The sequence below is a fragment of the Canis lupus genome, chromosome 33 (assembly GCF_048164855.1).
Source record: "Canis lupus baileyi chromosome 33, mCanLup2.hap1, whole genome shotgun sequence".
Classification (NCBI taxonomy): Eukaryota; Metazoa; Chordata; class Mammalia; order Carnivora; family Canidae; genus Canis; species Canis lupus.
The window spans coordinates 20,000,597-20,022,310 of record NC_132870.1 but is presented as its reverse complement, the minus strand read 5'-3'; the positions used below and the strand labels follow the sequence as shown (position 1 = coordinate 20,022,310).

General features: G+C 34.4%; 1 protein-coding gene across 23 annotated transcripts in view; it reads left to right on the top strand.

The window, feature by feature from the left end:
* The window catches only part of STPG2 (sperm tail PG-rich repeat containing 2), a 531,130-nt gene that overhangs the window by 468,105 nt on the left and 41,311 nt on the right, over window positions 1–21,714 (top strand). Inside the window, exon 14 of one of the 23 annotated variants that reach the window (XR_012023499.1) lies at window positions 4,609–4,645. The exons of 21 other annotated variants lie outside the window; for them this stretch is intronic. Coding sequence is in view for 1 of the 2 variants with exons in the window: in XM_072810727.1 (XP_072666828.1) it covers window positions 4,609–4,650 (42 nt within the window). In the remaining variant the exon portion in view is untranslated. Of the gene's footprint in view, window positions 1–4,608; window positions 4,662–21,714 lie in introns of those variants that run through there. One more of the 23 variants, XM_072810727.1, reaches the window with a different exon arrangement.

The window sequence follows — 21,714 nt, the reverse complement described above, 5'->3', positions numbered from 1 at the left end:
TGGTGATTGTATCCACCTCACAGGGTTGTAAGATCAAATTTTTGAAAAAAAAAATACTAAAGGGCTAATTATGATGTGTGGTACATGCTGAACCCTCAGCAAGTGAAGTATTAATATATTTTTTAGAGATATTATTTATTCATGAGAGAGAGAGCATGAGCAGGGAAACAGGGAGAGGGAGAGAGAATCCCAAGCAGTCTGTGCTAAGGGTGGAGCCCAACACAGGACTCGATCCAGGACCCTGAGATCTGACCTGAGCTGAAATTAAGAGTTGGACGCTTAAATGACTGAGCCACCTAAGTGTCCCAGCATTGTTAATATTTTAAACCATAAGGATACTCTTCCTTCCTTCCTTACTCTTCCTCCCATATCCACACTTCCCTATCCTCTCATTCCCTTGCCTTCGTTTCTTTTTTTTTTTTTTTCTCTTTTTTCTCCTCTTTATTCCCCTGTCTTCCCTTTTCTTACCTTCCTTCTCTCTTCTCAGGTTCTTTCTTTAGTGCCCTCAGATGCTCCAGTGAGGACCATGGCTGCGGCTACTGATAACCCCACCATGTTTATCCAATCCACATCCTTCCCAATTGCTTCAAAACTGCATATTGCATTTCATGATACACATTTCCAGCTGGGGATTTCCTAGGCATCTCAAAGACAGCATGTTTCAACTGGGATCTATCCAAGTTAGCATCCCAGAGTCTATCTAATTTGGTGCACTAGCATTTCACAAACAACACTAAAGCCACACAACACTTTGGCTTTATTTAGTCCCCTCTTAACTTTAGAACTATTGTAGTCAGCAGTGTTTCTTTCTATTATGTACATCCACAAGATGCAATAATATTGTTGTTTTAAACAGTCAATATTTTTTCTATATATCAACCTCATCACTGTATCTAGTGCTCTTCATTTCTTACTTCAGTTTTATCTTTTCATTCCTTTCAGCCTGACAAACTTTTAGTGTTATATAATATAACATATATGTTATATATATATATTATGTATGTGTATAATTGTGTGTGTGTGTGTGTGTATAGCAACCAATCACCTCAGCAGATTACTAATTCTCTTATTTTTTCTTTGTCTGAAAATATTTTTATTGCACTCTTAACTTTAAGGGATATTTTCAGTGGATTAAACTCTAGTAAGGAATTTTTTTTATAATCTTCCAGGGCTCAGCACAGTTTCTACTAACTTCCATATTTCTATTGATAAGTCGGCACCAGTTTTATTGTTACTGCTTTTGCAATTTGATTTAGTCTTTGGATTTCAATTTCAAGTGACTAGTTATGGTCTTCATTTTATTTATCCTGATGGTTTGCTGATATTCTTGAATATGTGGGTTGATATCATTGATCAGTTGTGGGAAATCCTTGGTCATTATCTGTTCAAATATTACTTTTGCCACAATCTCCCTGTCATCTCTATTGGGTAGTCTAGTGACAGGTATGATAAACTTTCACTGTGTCACGTAAGTCTCTTGCACTTTATTTTGATCTTTTCATGCTTTTTTTCCTTCTATGTTTCAGTTTACTCACTTTTTATTGCCCTGTTTTATAGTTCACTAATCATGTCTTCTCTGTCTGGTTTACTATTAACTTCATTGAGTGGGCTTCAAGTTTCAGATATTGTGCTTGTTCAAAATTTAAATACCTACTAATGTTTGCCTTATTGATTTTAATTCCTTATAGAAATTTTTCACCTTTTCATCAAATTTTTCCATTTTTCCTTAATTGTTAATAACATACTGGTATTTTAATAGTCTTCTTGGATAACTCCAGTATCTGGATCATTTATTCAGATGCTTTTATTGCTTACTTTTTGTGCAGATTGATGTCAGACCTTGTGTATAAAACAACTGTAAAATCTTTAGCTTTGTAATTAATTTGCCAACAGGGAGGGTTTCTCCATGAGAGGCTAATCACTTCAGTCCAACCCAGGACAGAACAGGATCTCACATCTGAGTTGAATGTTAGTAAATATTCCACTCACCTTTGATTCAGCCCTTTTCCCTGGACATGACCCTTATGAACTTTTGACAGAAAAGCATGGTAGGTTTTTGTCTTCTTAGCCTTGAAAGACTTCTGAGAGTTCTAGCTTTCTTGTGTTGTCCCAGATAGCCTCAAAATACCTCAGCTGTATATATGTGATGTATTCCACAATTCATAGCCACTCTAAGATGGTAAAGATTTCACTCCTCACTTCATGTTCAGCGCCATCCTTGTCCATTTATCCAAATAAATTTGATGTGGAAAACTAGCCACTTCTCTGCAGTTTTCTCTAGTTTTCAACAATCACACTGGCTCTATATACCCACCAAATATTCTTCTGGTTTCTCTTTGCTCAAGTAACCTTGTGTGATTCTGCTCTCATCTTCAGATCACATCCCAAATCAAATGCCCCTAGAAAATGGATGGTGATATCTGTTGAGGAAAGGCCCATCCCTTTGGTAGTTTAGCTTATTTAGTTTTAATTCCTTCCTCAATACTCCAACACTAAAAAATATTTAACTTTTTAAGGTTATCTACTTCACTGGCTTTATTAGTTGTTGCAGTGTGAACATTGACCTCCTATAATTAACTAGATCCTGTTCAGACCTGAACATTGATCTGAAGCCAGTTTTTTCTTTCCTAGTGTTCTCAGAACACGGTAATTCTCTGAGCTTATCTTTGTCATAATACTTTTCTCATTTGATAATAATGACTCTGTGTATATATATATATATGGATGTGTGTGTACAGAGGACAGGAGATATTGGTTGTGTTTACTGGTTTTGTTTATCTGCCTCTGCCTCTACACAGTAGGGCTTCTAGACTTACTACCCCTAGCATTGTGTCTGCAAGGTGTGGAAGGTGAAGAACATGTAGAATGAATCAATCATCATTGATTTTTGGCAGTTATCCACATGCTAGAACACAGGTTATTAAAAGTTTAAGATCTCATGTTTGACACTTTACTCCTTTCAGTCTATGTGGTTCTAATACAAGCCCTTGTCAGCTGTTTCCTAAATATTTTAAAGGATTCCAGTATCTACACCTCTCCATACCAATATATAATTTAGTGCTAAAGATGTAATTTTGATCCTGACAAAAGTTTCTCAGGCTACTCTGGTGACTATAACACTTCTACTTTGTGTCTTTTATAGGGCTCAGCAGAGCGCTTTGTTCTTAGTAGGTACTTAATGTTCTATGTAAAGCTATCCCTAAGGTTTCAATGTTCTTAAATTTTAAAAAATTACGTCTCCTAACCAATTGGATAACATTTATTACCTGGAGTACATTATTATGATGTCATTCGTAATTCTAAAGCACAAACTTCCATTTTCCTTCTTCAAAATGAAAGCCTTCTCTCATATAATTTTTTTAAAGATTTTATTTTTTAATTTATTCATGAGAGACACACAGAGAGAGGCAGAGATACAGGCAGAGGGAGAAGCAGCTCCCTGTGGGGAGCCCCATGCAGAACTCGATCCCAGAATCCCGGGATCACGACCTGAGCCCAAGGCAGATGCTCAATCACTGAGCCTTCCAAGTGCCCCATTCTCTTTATCTTTAATATGTAGCAAAAGTGGGGAAAACAGTGGCAGCATTTTTTATCTTATTTGGCCTTATATTACATAATGTTAAAAGTGGAGATTTATCTTGATTTTAAGTCAAATACCATGAGTAGCTTTCTAGTGTTAACACCTAAATAAGACTTTGTTTTTAGATTTTTTTTTCATATTATATGACACAAATCCTCATTAAGTTATTCTTTATCACACTTTTCTTTCTCATTTGGAAATTCTGTATGATACCCTTAACAATGTGCTAATGAAACTTCACTGTTCTTTACAGTTTATTTTAAGGCAAGACACTATTACAATTTCTTCTCAGATTTTTTGGAACCTAATTAAAATTTAGTGCATAAGTTCTAATTTTTATAGATTGAGTCTCTAAAGCTCATAAAGAGGAATAAGTTTCTTCTTAAACATAAATGGAAACTTCTGCTGTATTATGTAAATTTGCATCTGAAGCTTCTTAAAATTTTCTCATGAATTAGAATTAATTGGAGGATTTCTTTTAGCTTCATATCCTCCATGTAGTCAAATTATACTTACTGAACTTTTTTCTACTAAAACCCTTTTGTTCATTTGAATGACAAAACTCCTCACTAGTTATTTAGGAAAAAACTAATCAGAGGGGGTTAGTGAGTAATAAAGTAATATTACAAATATATCAGAAGTCAGGTTCCAGGACTTTCTGTAAATCCTTCTACCTTCTTGTAATCCCAATATTATCTGAAGTAAGTAATTTATTAATAGCCTATAAAGTATGGTTTTAAATGTTTAAGTATGTAGAATATAAATGCTTGTTAAATGAAAAACACAAGTTAATAAAATGGGAAACAGCAAGCTATTTTGAATAGCACAATAACAGTGAGTTGATTTTTTTATTGATATGTTATATTTTTATTAGCCAATTCAAAATGTTATCTAAAATGCATTTTGATTCTTTTAATCCATGGATTACTTAAAAATAGATTGTCTATTTTTATAGTTTCTATTTTTCTAGTAAAATTCACAATCTTGTCATTTTTTTCTTGAACATGTTTCACATTATTATTTTAAAGTTGCTATCTGATAGCCTCCATGTCCTGATCAGCTATAGATAAGTATCAGACAGGTAAGTCTGTCTTTATTGTTGTTGTTGTTGTTGTTTTTTCCTGTTACTCTTGTTTCTTGATCTGCCTAGTAAACTTTGATTAATGCCAGATTTGCACATAAAAGTTTGTTGAGTCTCTGGATAAAAATGTTCTTTCTCTAAAGAACACTCTCTCTATCCTAATGCAGTCAGTAAAGTAGGGCAGATTACCTCAAGGATCAATGAGTAAGCTGTCTTGAGGTGAGACGGCAGTCTTTGTAAATATAAGACTATATTTGCTCCACATTCACTCCTACATTTCCACAGGTCCTAAGAGAGAGCACAGTCTATTTCTAGGTCTCCTTATCTTGCTGACCCTGAAATCTTGCCAGTCCTCAGAATTTGAGATACCTAAAACTCTTCATTATGTTACAGCTCCTCTCTGTCTAGCTCCTAAGTCGTTTTTCTCAACAGCTTTCAAATTTATTAATTGCCACACAGCAAAACTGTCATACGTTGGGCTAAATTTTTGTGCCTCTGTTCTCTTGGGAATCTTGGCTCCTTGACACTGGCTATCTTTCTAGCCTCACTTTCCATTTTTTCTTCAACTCTTTGAGATTGCTGAAAGCTGTTTGGCTTCTGGCCTCTAAGCAGCTATCTGTTGCCTGGCTTCTAAGTCTTTTTGCACTAAGAATCAGAAAATGCTTTCAAAGGGAAAAGCAGTCAGGAGAATGTTGGGCTAACTTCAGTTAGCTTCTTTGTCTTGGATATTATATTATCAAGTCTTTGGTGCCTCAGCAGCTCTCTATTAAATGATCTATCTTTTCTAATTGTTTTCTGGGGAAGTTTTGATGTGCTATAAGCCATTCCATCATGGTAGAAAGCAGAAATCTGTGTGTTTAGTTTAAAAGAAATACAATACTTAATCTATTTTTCAGGAACAAGCTTTCTTCACTTAATACTTTTAGGAATCCTTTTATGACTAAATCTGGTTGGATACACTGGTAGATTAATAGCTTCCTTATTCTTGTTAAATTATGGATTATTATAATTCTACTGAATTTAGTCATTTGCCTATTAGAAGTTTAGGTTTTTTCCTGTGTGTGTGTGTGTGTGTGTGTGTGTGTACTCAATTATAAATGATGCTTTGTGAACCATCAGTATTGTGTATGTAAGATAACTAGAGATGGCATTACTGGATTAGATATGCATATTTGAAATTTTTGTTAGATACAACCAAATTATTTTCTGTAAATAATTTACAGTTTATATCCAATCAATATGAAGTATCAATCCATTTAGCTTTCCAAATGTGATGAAAAAAATGTGGTATTTTTTCTTATTTTTTGTTTAGCATTTCTCTACTCATGAAGTTGAATATCTATTTACATGTCTTAGTCATTTGTATTTCTTCTTTCAAGAATGCTCTTTATAAAATTATATTAATAAAAGAAAAGAATCATATAATCATTTCAATAGATGCAGAAAAAGCATTTGACAAAGCACAACATCCATTCATGATAAAAACCCTCAACAAAGTAGGTTTAGAAAGAACATACCTGTATAGGCCATACACAAAAAACCCACAACTAATATCATCCTCAATGGAAAAAAAAACAGAGAGCTTTCCTCTAAGATCAGAAACAAGACAGGGATGGCAACTCTCACCACTGTTATTTAACATAGTACTGGAAGTCCTGGCCTCAGCAGTCAGACAACAAAAAGAAATAAAAGGCATCCAATTTAGCAAGGAAGAAGTCAAACTTTCACTATTTGCAGACAACAAGATACTCTATGTAGAAAATCCAAAAGTCTCCACCAAAAATTGCTAGAAATGATACATGAATTCAGTAAAGTCACAGGATACAAAATCAACATACAGAAATCTGTTGCATTTCTATACACAATAATGAAGCTGCAGAAACAGAAATCAAGGAATTGATCCATTTACAATTGCACCAAAAACCATAAGAAGCCTAGGAATGAACCTAACCAAAGAGGTAAAAGATCTAAACTATAGAACACTTATGATAGAAATTGAAGAGGATACAAAGAAATGGAAAAACATTCCATGCTCATGGATTGAAAGAACAAATATTGTTAAAATGTATACTAACCAAAGCAATCTACACATTTAATGCAATTCCTATCAAAATACCACCATTATTCTGAGAACTAGAACATACAATCCTAAAATTTGTATGGAACCACAAAAGACACTGAATAGCTAAAGTGATCTTAAAGAAAAGCAAAGCTGGAGGCATCACATTTCCAGACTGCCAAGTTATATTACAAAGCTATAGTAATCAAAAGAAGGTGGTGTTGCAAAAAAACAGACACATGTTTCAATAGAACCAAATAGAAAACCAGGAAAGGGAACTACAACTGTATGGTCAACTAATCTTTGACAAAGCAGGAAAAATTACCCAATGGAATACAATATAATCTCTTCAACAAATGTTTTGGGAAAACTGGACAGCAACTTGCAAAAGAATGACACTGAGCCACTTTCTTATATTATATGCAAAAATAAATTCAAAGTGTATGAAAGACCTAAATGTGAGACAGGAAACCATCAAAATCCTAGAGGAGAACATAGTCAGCAACTTCTTTGAAAACATTGGCCATAGCAACTTCTTACAAGACATGTCTCTGGAAGCAAAAATGAGCTACTGGGACTTCATCAAGATAGAAAGCTTCTGCATAGCAAAGGAAACAATCAACAAAACTAAAAGGCAGCCTACAGAATGGGAGAAGTTATTTGCAAATGACATATCTGAAAAAGGGCTAGAATCCAAAATATATATATAGAACTTAGAAAACTCAACATCCCCAAAACAAATAACCCAGTTAGGAAATAGGCATAAGATATGAACAGACATTTTTCTAAAGAAGACATACATACAGATGACTGACAGACACATGAAAAGATGCTCAACATTACTCATCGCCTGGGAAATACAAATCACAACTATAATGTGATATCACCTCACACCTGTCAGAATAACTAAAATCAACAACACAGGAAACAACAGGCATTGGTGAGGATGCAGAGAAAGGGGAACCCTCTTGCACTGTTGGTGGGGATGCAAACCAGTATAGTCACTAAGGAAAATAATGTGGAGAGAGAAACAGACTCTCCACTGAGCAGCAGGCTCAACTCAACGGTCAATCCCAGGACCCCAGGATAATGACGTGAGCTGAAGGCAGATGCTTAACCAACTAAGCTACCCAGGTCCCCCAAGATTCTGTCCCTTTTGTGGCTGAGTAATATTCCATTTTATATGTATTTGTAAGCCACATCTTCTTTATCCATTTATCAGTCGATGGACATTTGGGATCTTTCCATAATTTGGTGATTGTTGATAATGCTGCTATAAACATCAGGGAGCATGTATCCCTTTGAATCAGTATTTTTTTCGTAACCCTTTTATCTCTGCCTCTACTTCTCACTCTGCCCCTGCTTCTAACTCTTTTCTGGATAATCGTCTCCCTTATCCACCCCCTAACCCCAAAGCCTGCTGTGAGTGTATGTATGTATGTATGTAAGGGTTAACAATGTAAGAGTGTCATCGATTAGATTAGGTTAATTTATTGTGATAATCCATTAAATTTACTCAAAATCTCCTTTCACTGCCTCTTAATATACATAGACTATATATGCTCATTAACTTTCTTAACTGATATCATCAATTTCTTTCCAAATGTGTTTTAATTTTTACCCAATGTGGGGAGATAATGTGATCTCCAACTATGATGGTAGACTTTTATATTTCTCCTAGCATTTTTAACATTCTTTTTCCTTCTGCATATATGTTGAAACACTATTGTTAGGTCAATCTAATTTAATATATTTTATATTTGTTGATTCAATATTTTATAAAAATGAAATATAATTTTTTTAATTTAATGCCTGCCACCTTGAAATTTGTCTATTAATATTGTCATTTCTACTTCTTTTGTGTTATCTTACCTCCTTATTCTTATTTTTTGTGGCTTTTTTAAAAAGATTTTATTTATTCATGAGAGACACAGAGAGAGAGAGACAGAGACAGAGACAGAGACAGGTACAGACACAGGCAGAGGGAGAAGCAGGCTCCATGCAAGGAGCCTGATGTGGAACTCAGTCCCGAGACTCCAGGATCACGCCCTGGGCCAAAGGCAGGCACTAAACCGCTGAGCCATCCAGGGATCTCCTTTGTGGCTTATTTTTAAGGGTGCCTCATGTACAGTCTTTATCTGAATTATTTTTTTTAACATAATATGAAATGTATATATTAAGCAAGAGTATGTTAACAAATAATTTCCATATTTCATTGGCTTAAAAAATTACAATTTATATCTGGTACATTTTAGATGTCCATAACAGGTGAGCAGGGGCCTCTTCTCATTGTGAATATTCAGGGATCCAGAGTAAAAGGACCCACTGCCTCATTGCCAGTCACTCTGCCAGAGGGAAAATAATGCTCTGTAGGGTCTTATATCGTCCATTAAATGCTCAATAAACATCCCTTCCACTTAAAACCCATTGGGAAGAACTAATTATATGACTCCATTAATCCAGAGTAGGGGTGAATGGGGCAGATGATGAAATCCTACTATGTATTTGAGAGGCACAGAAAGGAAAGTACTAGGGTTAGCTACATAAATGTCTACCAGAGAGGATCTCTGCTTTATTTCAAAAACTTGGCACATGGCTGACTCAGCTGGTTAAGCGTCGGACTCTTGATTTTGGCTCAGGTCATGATCTCAGTGTCATGAAATTTGCTTAGTGTGGAATTTTGCTTGAGATGCTCCCTCTCCCAATTCCCTCTCCCTCTGCCTCACCCCCAACATGCTCATGCTCTCTCTCTCTCTGTCTCTCAAATAAATAAGCAAACAAACAAATAAATAAATAAACAAATAAACAACAACAAGATTTTGCTTATTCATCAAGGTGATGATTCATAATATTTTTGATACTGTTCCTGTCATCTTATTTTATGTTTACTATTGAGCATATTTTTTTATAATTTGTTTTTAGCTTTCTACCACCAATTTGACTGATTAAATTGGGGTTGATATTAATGCGATGCTGATCACTACTGACAAAAGTAGGTTGAAAGTTCTATATTTTCCTCCTCACAAATGTATTTTAAATAGTAATTTGTAATCCAAGTTTTTGTTATCATAACTTATTAAACTACAGTTTTTAAAAACTGTAGTATAAATTAGAATTTCCCTTTTTTTTGAATTTAAGGTTATAGTTACTAGGCCTAAGGATCATAGGTAGGAAAAGCAGTTGACTAAATGTGCCTTAAGTATTTACTTATCCAAAAGAAATATACAATTTAATAGGAAATAAATTGTTCAGAGCTATAATTTTGTATACAAAAAAGTATAATTGGTTCAGAAATCTCAGTATTTAACCTAATATTTTAATTTATTTACCATAAAATATGAAATTGGTTCAACTAATCTAAAGGAAGAGGTGAGTTACACAGAGAAACTCAAGTTGGTAACACCCAAGAGGTTTTAAAATGTGGCATACCTTAGTAAATTTACCATTACTCAGGATCTGAGTCTCAGCTATTTTATTTCAGAAATTTTATTTTCTAGTATGCCCAGGGCAGATGGAATTCATAGACAGATTCATGTTAACCAGTCTCAGGAGAAAGATATATAAAATTCAAATATCAATTTACAATAAGACCTATAATTTGCTAAAAGTACCAAAAAAGGAAAGCTACATGGGAAGCCTAATTATAATCAAGGTGTCAGTCTATAAATTTACAATAAGAAATACAGCTATCTGGGAGACCAGATACTTGAGTCTCCTAGTAGGCACATTTTCTCCTTAGGTGCCATGTGAGTAACTAACTTATAAAAAATCAAAAGATAGTTTGGTGAGCATATAACCAGAAGAAGGCAAATTAGTTATGTGATTTGAAGTTTGATAGCCTCAAATTAAGATGCTTCTTGAAGACTATGAGAGTGTGTAATTCATTTTTGTAATCTCATTTTGTGGAACATGCTAGAGATTTTTTAAAAGTCTGTTGAATGAATGAACACTGTATATAGAAGAATATGTATATTTCAGATGCTGAGAAATATTTTATCTGCTGTATTGAACATATTGCTTTCAAAGCATATTATTGCTAACGGTGATAGTAAGGGGAAAACAGTAAAAATAGTAGCTAATCAACTTTCTATAAAAAATTCTTCAAAATGAACATAAATATCTAAGGAAGGACTGTCCATTGCATGACTTTAGGGGCACCACTTAGTTGGAATACAGCGTGCCTTCTCCAGTTGCATGATACAGTAGAACTGACCTATAGTCAGGTTATTTTTACATTTAGAGATGAGGAATAAGAAAGGTAAAGTGGATTATTCAAAGTTGGCACAACTATTATAGACCAGGTGCTGAAACTACATATTAATAATAGATGACTCATTATTAGAACAATATTAGTGCACAGTTTCAGTGTGCAGTCATTGAAATAATGCCATCAAGAACCCAGAATCTTTGCATTTTCTAGCATATAACCAGTAAAATCTGGCTTTCTCAATCTATACCCCTTTGTACCCAAATCTCTCTTTGGTTTTTTTTTTTTATTTGTTTGTTTTTGTTTTGGTTTTGGTTGCTGTTGCAATTGTCCTTTCTTTTTAACTCTTATCATTTCAATAACCATTATCCCCAGAAGTCATTTTCGCTTGAGGGCTTTCAACCTCTGTTTTCTTTCATCTTCTGAATTAGATAAATTAAGTATCTTGAAGATTACATACTTGCTGATGCTATTCATTGTAGGGGTAATAGTGAACAAAAAGCACCCAAGAGTAATCATGTTAAAAACAGGAGGAATGCTGCTTGGGGAGAGGTGGGTCATTTAAAATACTCCCAAGGATTTTCCAGAGTGACAAACCAGAAGAAAAAAGAAGAGAGTTTTAGACCCTTTGCATTGTCTCTGGGTTCATCCTAAGTAAATGATTGAACATCTGGTTGGATTGGTACCTGAGTACGCTCTTATTTTATTAGCTATTGTAGGCTGATGATCCAACTCAATTACCTAAATGAAGAAATACCTGTTATATATCTCCATTTGTGACAGACCTTTCGTGCTTGGGCTCCAGACTTCATTTTTCAGCTCTGTTAAAAAAGAGAAGACTAGGGGCACCTGGTGGCTCAGTCCATTGAGCATCGGACTCTTGATTTCCCCTCCAGGTCATGATCTCAGGGTTGTGAGATGGAGCTCTGCATCAGGCTCCCTGCTCAGTAGGGAGTCTGCTTGAGTTTCTCTCCCTCTGCCCTGCCCCATCCTTCACTTGGGCACAGGGAATGTGCTCTCTCTCGCTCTCTCTCGCTCTCACTCTCTCTCTCTCTCCCTTTCTCTCAAATAAATAAATCTTAAAAAAAAGAGCAAGCCTAATACCTATGAATTTTGGACTTTCTTGTTTTCACGTGGTGGCAATAATATCCTTTCAGAATTGTAAAACAGCAAAATACATTATGTTACAGTTGTCACTGAGTAATCCATGGGACATAATAGATTTTTCTTTTGGCTTTCAACTACAGCTAGTCCCCAACATGGGATGGTTAGACTTAGGATTTTTGACTTCATGGTGGTGCAAAAGCAGTACACTTTCATTAGAAACCATATTTCTTATTTTGAATTTGGATCTTTCCCAGGCTAGTGATATGCAGTAGGATAAACAACTGGTACACTCACAACCATTTTGTACCTATACAACCATTTATGTTTTACACTTTAAGTATAGTATTCAGTAAATTACATGAGATAGCCAACACTTTATTATAAAACAGGTTTTATGTTCCATGATTTTGCCCAACTGTAGGTTACCATAAATGTTCTGAGCATGTTTTGGCAGGTGTGGATAAGCTATAAAGTTTGGTAGGTTAATTGTATTAAATACATTTTTAACTTACAACATTTTCACTTAGGATGGTTTGTAGGGACATAATCTCATCGGAAATGGAGGGAGATCTGTATTAGTAAAGCAAAAGGATTTTTCTTTAAATAAAACCTCAAATACTTTTTTTTCTTTTTGTGCATTTTAACAACCTCCTGGGAAATTTCATATAAACACTTCATATAAGCACTTGCATTTCTAAACTGGAGCATTGTATATGACTTTGGCTGTTGTCCTATTTTGCAAATGGCAGTATAGATTGATAAAAATAGCATCCAGACTTTAAATTCCTAGAGAATAGAAGGTTTAGCCAAACAAAACCCTTTTTTTTTCCTAGTGAATATAATAATTGGTTATATGGGACATAGCTTAGAATTTAAAAACTATAAGAGATATTATTTGCTCACATTATTTCTCATGGGTGCTTTTAAATTTTTCTCATTATTTTTCAATGATGTTCATTTCCCCCCACATTCTTTCTCCTTCCTAAGTTCTATAAATCTTATTTAAATGCTGAAGTGTGAGTTTGATATCAAAGCCATAATCCATTGAGTATAAACTGTAGATGGGTTTTAGTTATATTTAATAAGAATCTTAAAGTTGTTAATATTCTTTTCCTATATAATCCAAGTTCTAGATACATTTTAAGGAAGTAACCAGAAACTAGGGGGAAAGTGCACAGAAACATTACTCTTATAATTGTGTATAATTATGAATATTTTTGAAAATATGTAAATATTCAACAAATTCGAGACAATTGTATACACTGTGATTTGCATGTAGTGGATTAATTTATTAAAAGGTTGTGTATTGAATACTTAAATAGAGGGAGATACTTGTGTTGCAATGTAATATATAGAAAACAAAATTATAAGTTGCATTTTAATTTTTAAAACCATGCATACTGAAAGCTTATAAAAATACACAGCAATATGACAACAATTATGATTAGGTAGGTGGTATACTTTGAAATATGCTTTCTTTTTTCTTGTTTTTCTAATTGTTTTCTAATAGGTATTTTTTTAAGTAAGCATTATGGAAAAATATGGAGTCTCCTCCATAGAAAGAAATGTAAATTATTCATAAATACAATATATAGATAAATATATAAATATATTATCTATAGCTCCTGTTCATATCATCTGACTATTTCTGTGGTATAAATGCTTCTATTGTGGCTGATTATAAACAACTATTTGGTGGAAATTCTGAAAATTTAAGTTATTCTGTTAGCTGATATGAGCCATTCTAACATTCAGGAATCTGATTAATCATCCTGAAAACTAAGTATACAAAACGAAAAAAAAGACTTGAGGTGATGAGCATGGAGGGCGGTCGCCACAGAGAGCAACTGCCCCGTCCCATCTCCCCAGGCTCCACAGCAAATTTCTGACTAATGAAGTAAACTTGAAACTGTTTGGGAAATTCAAGAATCCAAATGGCCCTGGGCACAATTATAAAGATTTATCCTGTTACAGGAATGTTTATGAATATGACGGACCCCAAAAAGTAGATGGGGGAGGGTTTTGAAACCCCTTGATCATAAGAATCTGGACTTGGATGTGCCATACTTTGCAGTTGTAATCACCTCGGGAAATGTCGCTGTGTGTATCTGGGAAAACCTCCAGAAATTTCTTCCCCTGGGAGTTCTTTATAAAGTAAAAGTGTATGAAACTGACAATAATATTGTAGTCTATAAAGGCTAATAGCTTTTAGGAGTTAATACTGTAGGAAGATTAATTTCTTTCCATATTTGTAAAAGGTCTTTATCTCCTTGAATTATTAAGAAGTCATCACATAATTGTTATACCTGCACATTGTGTTCTGGATTGCCTGATTTATTGAAATCACTGTCTGTTAAGACCTGTTGTGAATTCAAATCTGTTTTTATTTAAAAAAAAAAAAAGATTTATTTATTTATTCAGAGAGAGAGAGGCAGAGGGAGAAGCAGGCTCCATGCAGGAAGCCTGACATGGGTCTCGATCCCAGGTCTCCAGGATCACACCCTGGGCTGCAGGCGGTGCTAAACTGCTACGCCACCAGGGCTGCCCTCAAATCTGTTTTTAAAAACCAAACTTGTAAAACATAATGAGTATCATTTAATTTTTTTATCTATATATTAAGTATCATTTTATTTTCAGTTAAAAAATAAGTAAAAATAAAAACAAAAGAACTGAATATTTATAATCTTTTGTTAACTTAATTATCCCCCTGGGTAACCAAATAGCATATAAGAACATCTTATAAATAATTATTTCAGCTATAAATGAATACTCAATGATAGAATTAACTATCACAACTTTTCTGTCCTCAGTGAATTCTTGGATCTAGACTTTAAGTATCAGTGGTGGGAGACGAGGGGCATTTAGTACCTGTGAGTAAAATAGACATAGTCCCTGCTCAATTAATTGTGTAGTGGAGGAGAAAACAGCCATTAAATAAATGTTTTTAATTGTGTTTCTTGCTGTTCTAATTGTTTTCAAATAGATATTTTTTTAAAGTAAGCATTGGAAAAATATGGAATCTCCTCCATAGAAAGAAATCTAAATTATTCATAAACATAATATATAGATAAATATATAAATATATTATCTATAGCACCTGTTCATATCATTTAACTATTTCTGTGGTATAAAGCTTCCACTGTGCATGTAGTGAGCCCCTCCATAAGTTAAAGTTATACATTTTATCATTCGTTCCCCTAATTCTAATGTTAGTGCTATTTTTCTTTGTCAGGGTTTACATTATAGACTGTCCTGTAACCCTAACTTTTCTAGATGATTTTCCCTAGTTCCCTAAAATAATTCATTACTTACCATCATCCCTTTATTAATTATGTTTATATCATTAAAAACATTTTTTGAATTCTCAATTTTTGAATTGTCTTTTGATTGTCTCAATTTAAATACTAAATAGTTAATTTTTTAACCGTCCATGAATTCATGGGCGCTCATGTGTTGTCTCATGTATGTAAACATTTGATATTTGTCTTTAGATCCAAAGGTAACTTTCTGATCTTCACTCATACATCTTTTTTCTTATCAGAAGTTTGAAAACACTGTTTCTATGTATTCTGGCATTAAATATTGCTTGATGAAATTTAAGGCAAGCTTAATTTTTTTTTTTCCTTCTTGAGGTTGACTTGCATTTCCTGCTTCTATGCCCAAGTCATTCTTTATCATGGATACAGAATAGTTTAACCAGAATTTATGTCATTTGTTAATATTCTTTCTGTGTATAGTGCGATATCTTCAGATCCATTTCTTTCTTCATGTCAGAGGGTATAGTTTTATTCTATTTCTTAAATTTTTTAAAAGATTCTATTTACCAGATTTTCATTAAGTAATTTTTACATATTTGATCCTCTTAGTGTGCCTACTTGCATTATCTCTCAATGAGAATCTTTAATATCTGTTTCTATTTTCTGTTAATTTTTTATAATTGCCTCAAATATTTTCTTTATGTCACTTATTTGACTTTGTATCACATTCATTCTGATTCTTGCTATTGCTAACCTACAGTTCAATTTTACTATTTTGCCTCTCAATTTCCTTAGCTGTGAAATCTTATGTTTCAACTCGTTTTGTTGTCTTTCATGTTATCTCTGTGGGCCATTTCAACTCCTAATTTATCTAAATTCTTCTATATCTCAAATGTTCTTGAGGATAGGCTTTTAGCCCTTGGATTATGTTTCATGTAAATTGTTTGTGTTTTTGCATGTAATGTTTCATTCTTTGTTTGTTTTTGTCTTTTGCATCACTCCCATCTCAAACCTTTTCTTTCTTTTCCTTTTTCCCTATTATGGTACATTTGAATAGTTTACATAGGCTATGTAATTTCGGATTTAAAAAAAAATCTTAAAATGGGCAGCTTTGTTCAGATCTTATATTTGTTCTGATTTATATAACTGAGTTATCCTTGACACATTTTCCACTCTCTAAAGACTATTTTCTTTGTTACTGTATTTAAAGGATAAATACTATGATCTACATACTTTCTCCCCTTGCATGTTTGGTAGTATTTATGAGTGTGTCCTGTACCCGTCTAAAGCCTCCTCCCTCAATGTGTGCTAGATCAGGTTCCCTCTCACTCAAAGACATCTCTTCAGTAGTTCTCCTCTCCCATTCTTCATTAACTTCTTTTTCTTCTCGATCACCCCAGCAGCAGACAGACAAACTTATATATCACATTTTTAAAAAGCATTTCTTTCACCTCTCATCCCCTCCAATCACTGTTAGGTGTCTCTGTCGTCATTTACTGCAAATTTTCTTAGAGTTTCTATACTCATTTTATCCAACTCACCTCCTCTTATTTTCCCTTGGACCTAGGAGACTTTCACACTGTACGTTTGTGCAGAAACCACTTTTCTCATGACCAACAGTAATTGCCATGTGGCTAAGTCCATTAGTGAAGTATCAATCCTCATCTTACCTATTAACAGCATTTACTGTAGTACTTGACACCCTTCTTTGAAACTTCTGTGCATGACATCCAGGACACCATCCTACTTCATTCACCAGATATGTTTCATTTCCTTTTCTGGTTCCTCTGATTTCCCTTATTGGAGTTCTCTTAGGTTATGTTTTTTTCAACTTTCTCTTCTCCATTGCACAACCTTGGCATCAGCTTTAAATATTCTTATGTGGATAAAGTCACATGTTTTACCTCCAGTTCGGATCTCTCTCTGTCTCTCTCTTTTTTGGAAAGAGAACTACTTTTTAATACACAGAAAATTCAACAGTGTACACTTAGCACTTAGCATTTAATGCACAGAAAATTCAACAGTGTATACTTAGCCCAATTTGGTGGCCGCTACTTGAGACTTTGCCTTTTCCAACTTGGCAATGTGAACCACTGACATTGGACCCAGGATATTGCCTCCACCATGACAGTGGATTGCATCATATCTGTCATTGAAATTGGTCCTGATGACTTCCACCAGTTTAGCCAGAGTTCCTTTGTCTTCCAAGTTAACATGTGTGAAGGTGACAATAGCACAGGTCTTACTGTGGACCAGATGCCCTACCATGGCCTTCTCCTTGATGCATTACGGAACCCCCAATTTACAAACAGGGTAGGCACAAAGACAACTAGTTCAAGGGAATCCACATCATGTGCAATCAATACCAGCTGAGTCTTTTTGTTTTCCACCATGGTGATGACAGTATTAACCCCAACTGGAAAGATAAGTGGCCTCTTGGTGGGGAATTTTCCTTTGCCACCAGCCTTATTCTCAGCCTGGGTTACTAATTTTTTGCTTCTTATCTTGCTTTGTCTCTGGTCTGTGGGCCAGTTTAAGCAGTTGATTAGCTGTTTTGCAGTTCAAGGCCTGGGTAACTGGTTAATCCCAGGAGGCACTTTTAGATGGTTAGTCTAACTAGCAGTTAGATGTACATCTAGCAGTTAGATGTAGCAGGGCTATTTGGCAAAGCAGGTGAGATCCCTTTTGGGCTAGATGCCCTGTCTGATGCCAAAATTCTTGGGCCTTTTCTCACTAAACTCCAAACATCAAATCTCCATTTGGATGTCTAATGGGCATTTCAAAATTTCCATATCCAAAGCTAAACTCCCGGTTTGGCTTCTCTCTTTCACATCTTCATCTACTCAGAAAATTTTCCAAATATATCCAAATTGCAACCTCTTTTCGTAATCTCAGCTGCTACCATGTCATCCTCTTTTCTCTGGATTATTGTTATAACCTCCTTGCTTCTACACGTGTTCCTCCTAATGTCTATTTCTCAGGATCATGGCCAGAATGTGCCAATTAAATTATAACTTAGATTAAGTCTTTCCTCTGTTCACCATGCACAATAGCTTCACTTCTTATTCCATCTAGAAGCCAAAATATTTATAATGGTATAAGGCCTTATGCCATATACCTACCTCCACCTCCGACCCAATTACTCTTTTGTCTCACCTTCTAACCTCCACCTAGCTCATTCCATATAGGTAACATTGTCTAGCTGGGGCTTTTTCTCATACTTGACTTTGCACCTACTGAGTATGCTGCTTAGAATCTCACCTTCACTTGTGCACGTGGTTCATTCCCTTTCTTCCAACCTTTGCTCATTTGTCATCTTCTCTCTCTCCTTTAATTTTTCCAATCCATTTATCCTATTCTGAGAAGACTTATTTGGTTTTGTTTGTCTTAAATTTTTTTTTTTTTTATGATAGTCACAGAGAGAGAGAGAGAGAGGCAGAGACATAGGCAGAGGGAGAAGCAGGCTCCATGCACCAGGAGCCCGACGTGGGGCTCGATCCCGGGTCGCCAGGATCGCACCCTGGATCAAAGGCAGGTGCTGAACTGCTGCGCCACCCAGGGATCCCTGGTTTTGTTTGTTTTAAAAAGTTGTTTCTAGCGCCACCTGGGTAGCTCAGTCAGTTAAGCATCCGACTCTTGATTTCAGCTCAGGTCATGATCTCAGAGTCCTTAGATCAAGCCCTGACTTGGGCTCCATGCTCAGCACAGAGTCTACTTGTCCCTCTTCCTCTGCTCCTTCTCCCACTTGCTTGCTTTCTCTCTCTCTCTCTTAAATAAAGAAAAATAAAATATTTAAAATAGTTTTTAAAAAGTTGTTTCTAACTATGATACTATAAACTCTGTCAAACTAGATATTTTTATCTGATTTGTTTACTACCATTTCTTCACTGCCTAGAATAGTGCCACATATATCAGATTTTCAGTAAAGAATGGTGAAATAATGAATAAAAGAATGAACTGTGAAAGGGCTAGGCCTTAGCTGCAGCTCTGTGTAATCTGAGCTGGGTTCTTTTTCTTATTGTTTTATTAAATTCCATGTCAAGGTCCACCACCCCAGCAAAAACTGTAGCATTCTCATAGTTTTTAGATCTTTTACTTAACTCTCTTATTATCCTGGAGTATGGAAAATCTTGGTGATATTTTCCCACTCTGCTGATGTTTCCCTGCATCATATAAGTTATTTTTACTTTCTTGGATTCATTCTGATTTTCCCAGGGCTGATGAATCACTTTAGTTAGCTTTGCTCAAAATTATAAAGTGTTGTTGAGAATATCCAGAATTTTCTTGTCTCATCATTTCCTAAGTATTGCTTTTTGGAGGAGATGTGGCAAGGATGATACTTTTTATTTTAACTGAGATCATCTGTGTTTTTTAATGGCTACTACTTTTTTAGTTTGGGCATTTCATTATTCTCTTTCATAGTTTAGATCCTGCTGGTGAATTTTGTTATTTTTACTATTTTTCTTCATTTTGTTAAGTATCGAAGAAGGGAGATTTTTCAATATTCTTCTAATCTTCTATCTCTGTAGGAAGTCTATGTATTATGTTTTATTTTTAGAAGTGCAGCAATATTTAAAAATAAGTCAAAAATCTGTGCTAATGGCATGTTTTTGTGTCTTTGTTTCTTATTTTAGCTAAAATGTGCAGTTATTTGTTGCAAGCTTCAAGACCATTATAATATTTTTTCAGGCTGCTTTTTATTTTTCCAGGTAGAGATTTTACTGCAAGAATTTCTAAATAATATTTTCCTAAATTGTATGATTATATTTTTCTTTCACTTCATACATGAAGGAAATTGTTTTGTGACTTATAAAAGTCTTTATAATTAAATAACATCAATGCTCTGCAGTGTTACATATAATCAAGAACAAAAAAGTATTCTCAGATGTTGAAAAGATCTTTATAGGGAGGTTTTTCTTAAACTTCACAATATAAAAATTGAAACACATGAACTTTGTATTAAAATTCTTTTAACACCTTCATGAAAATGACACATACCTTCAAAAATACTTTATCCACTTATGCAACATTACTCCTCATGAACACATTCTGTGCTATTAAAAGTCTACTATTTAAAGGTGGGCAGCATGGTTCTCTTCACAAATGAAAACTGAATCATAGTTTGAGAATGCCCAACACACAGTGGACTCACAAGACTAAATTATTTCTTTCTTAAAATCCTTTCACTTAAAGGGATTAAGAGTACCCTATTGTGATGAGCACTGAGTAATGTGTGGAATTGCTGAATCACTATATTGTACACCTGAAACTAATATAACATTATATGCTTATTATACTAGAATTAAAATTTTTAAAATATTTAGACATTAAAAAAAGCTAATCATCTAATAAACAAGTGCCTTATTTACATATCCTCATTTTCAGAAACAGAAAAGGTCTGTGGGATTCTGATTTTTCTCCAGGTCTGTCTAGCAAGGATTGTCTATAACTGCTATTTCCTATCCCCCTTCCTGCACGTGTTCAGGGGAACTTATTCCCAGGCTGTTACCATTAAAATTTGTTAAGCCTAGGCATCTATAAAGTACACCGTGGCAACAAAAGAAATGGAACAAATAACGGAAGACAGAGATAATGAAAAAGAGGAATCAGGAAAATATGTAAATGAATATGGAAAGAATGAGAAAAATTCATAGTGATAGCTTGCTAATTTGTTTTTTTAATCAATATTTTGAAATCATATGCATTTCTCAGACAGATATACCATACCAATGCTCTCTAAGACTGTAGCAAAAAAAAAAAGGCAAAGTATGTGGCATGGATACTGGAATATTACTATTTACATTGCTAATTTTTTAAAAGTTCTAACTCATCACAGCAATCTTTTAGAGTTTCTAAGTATAGTTCAAATTAATTTAATTAGCTAACAGAAGGAAATTTAACAGAAACGTATGTTTATTTAAATTGAAGACTTTAGGGGCACCTGGATGGCTCAGTGGTTGAGCATCTCCCTTTGGCTCAGGTCATGATCCTGAGTCAGGGTCCCTGTAGGGAGCCTGTGTCTCTGCCTCTCTCTCTGTGTCTCTCATGAATAAATAAATAAGATCTTTAAAAAAATAAATAAATTGAAGACTTTAAATAAAATAAGTATATCGTTCTCTGTTAATTAGATTTCTTTTGGTAGAGGAGTCTTCAAAATTTTAAAAAATAATTTAGAAAGCATATGATAGGGCAGAAAAGTATTACCTTTTCTGATTATATTAGAACTTATCCAGAACATTTATATCAATGTTACATATTTTATGTAACCTGAGCAATAATGTTAATTAATTGATGTTTATTAAATTACTAGTTCCCTTAGATGCTATAGTAGAAGGTAATTGGACATGTTGTAAAGGACTTATCAATAGTTTTGCATAACTAATTCTAGCTTTTTAAAGTTTGATTTGGAAAGTAGTTCATACA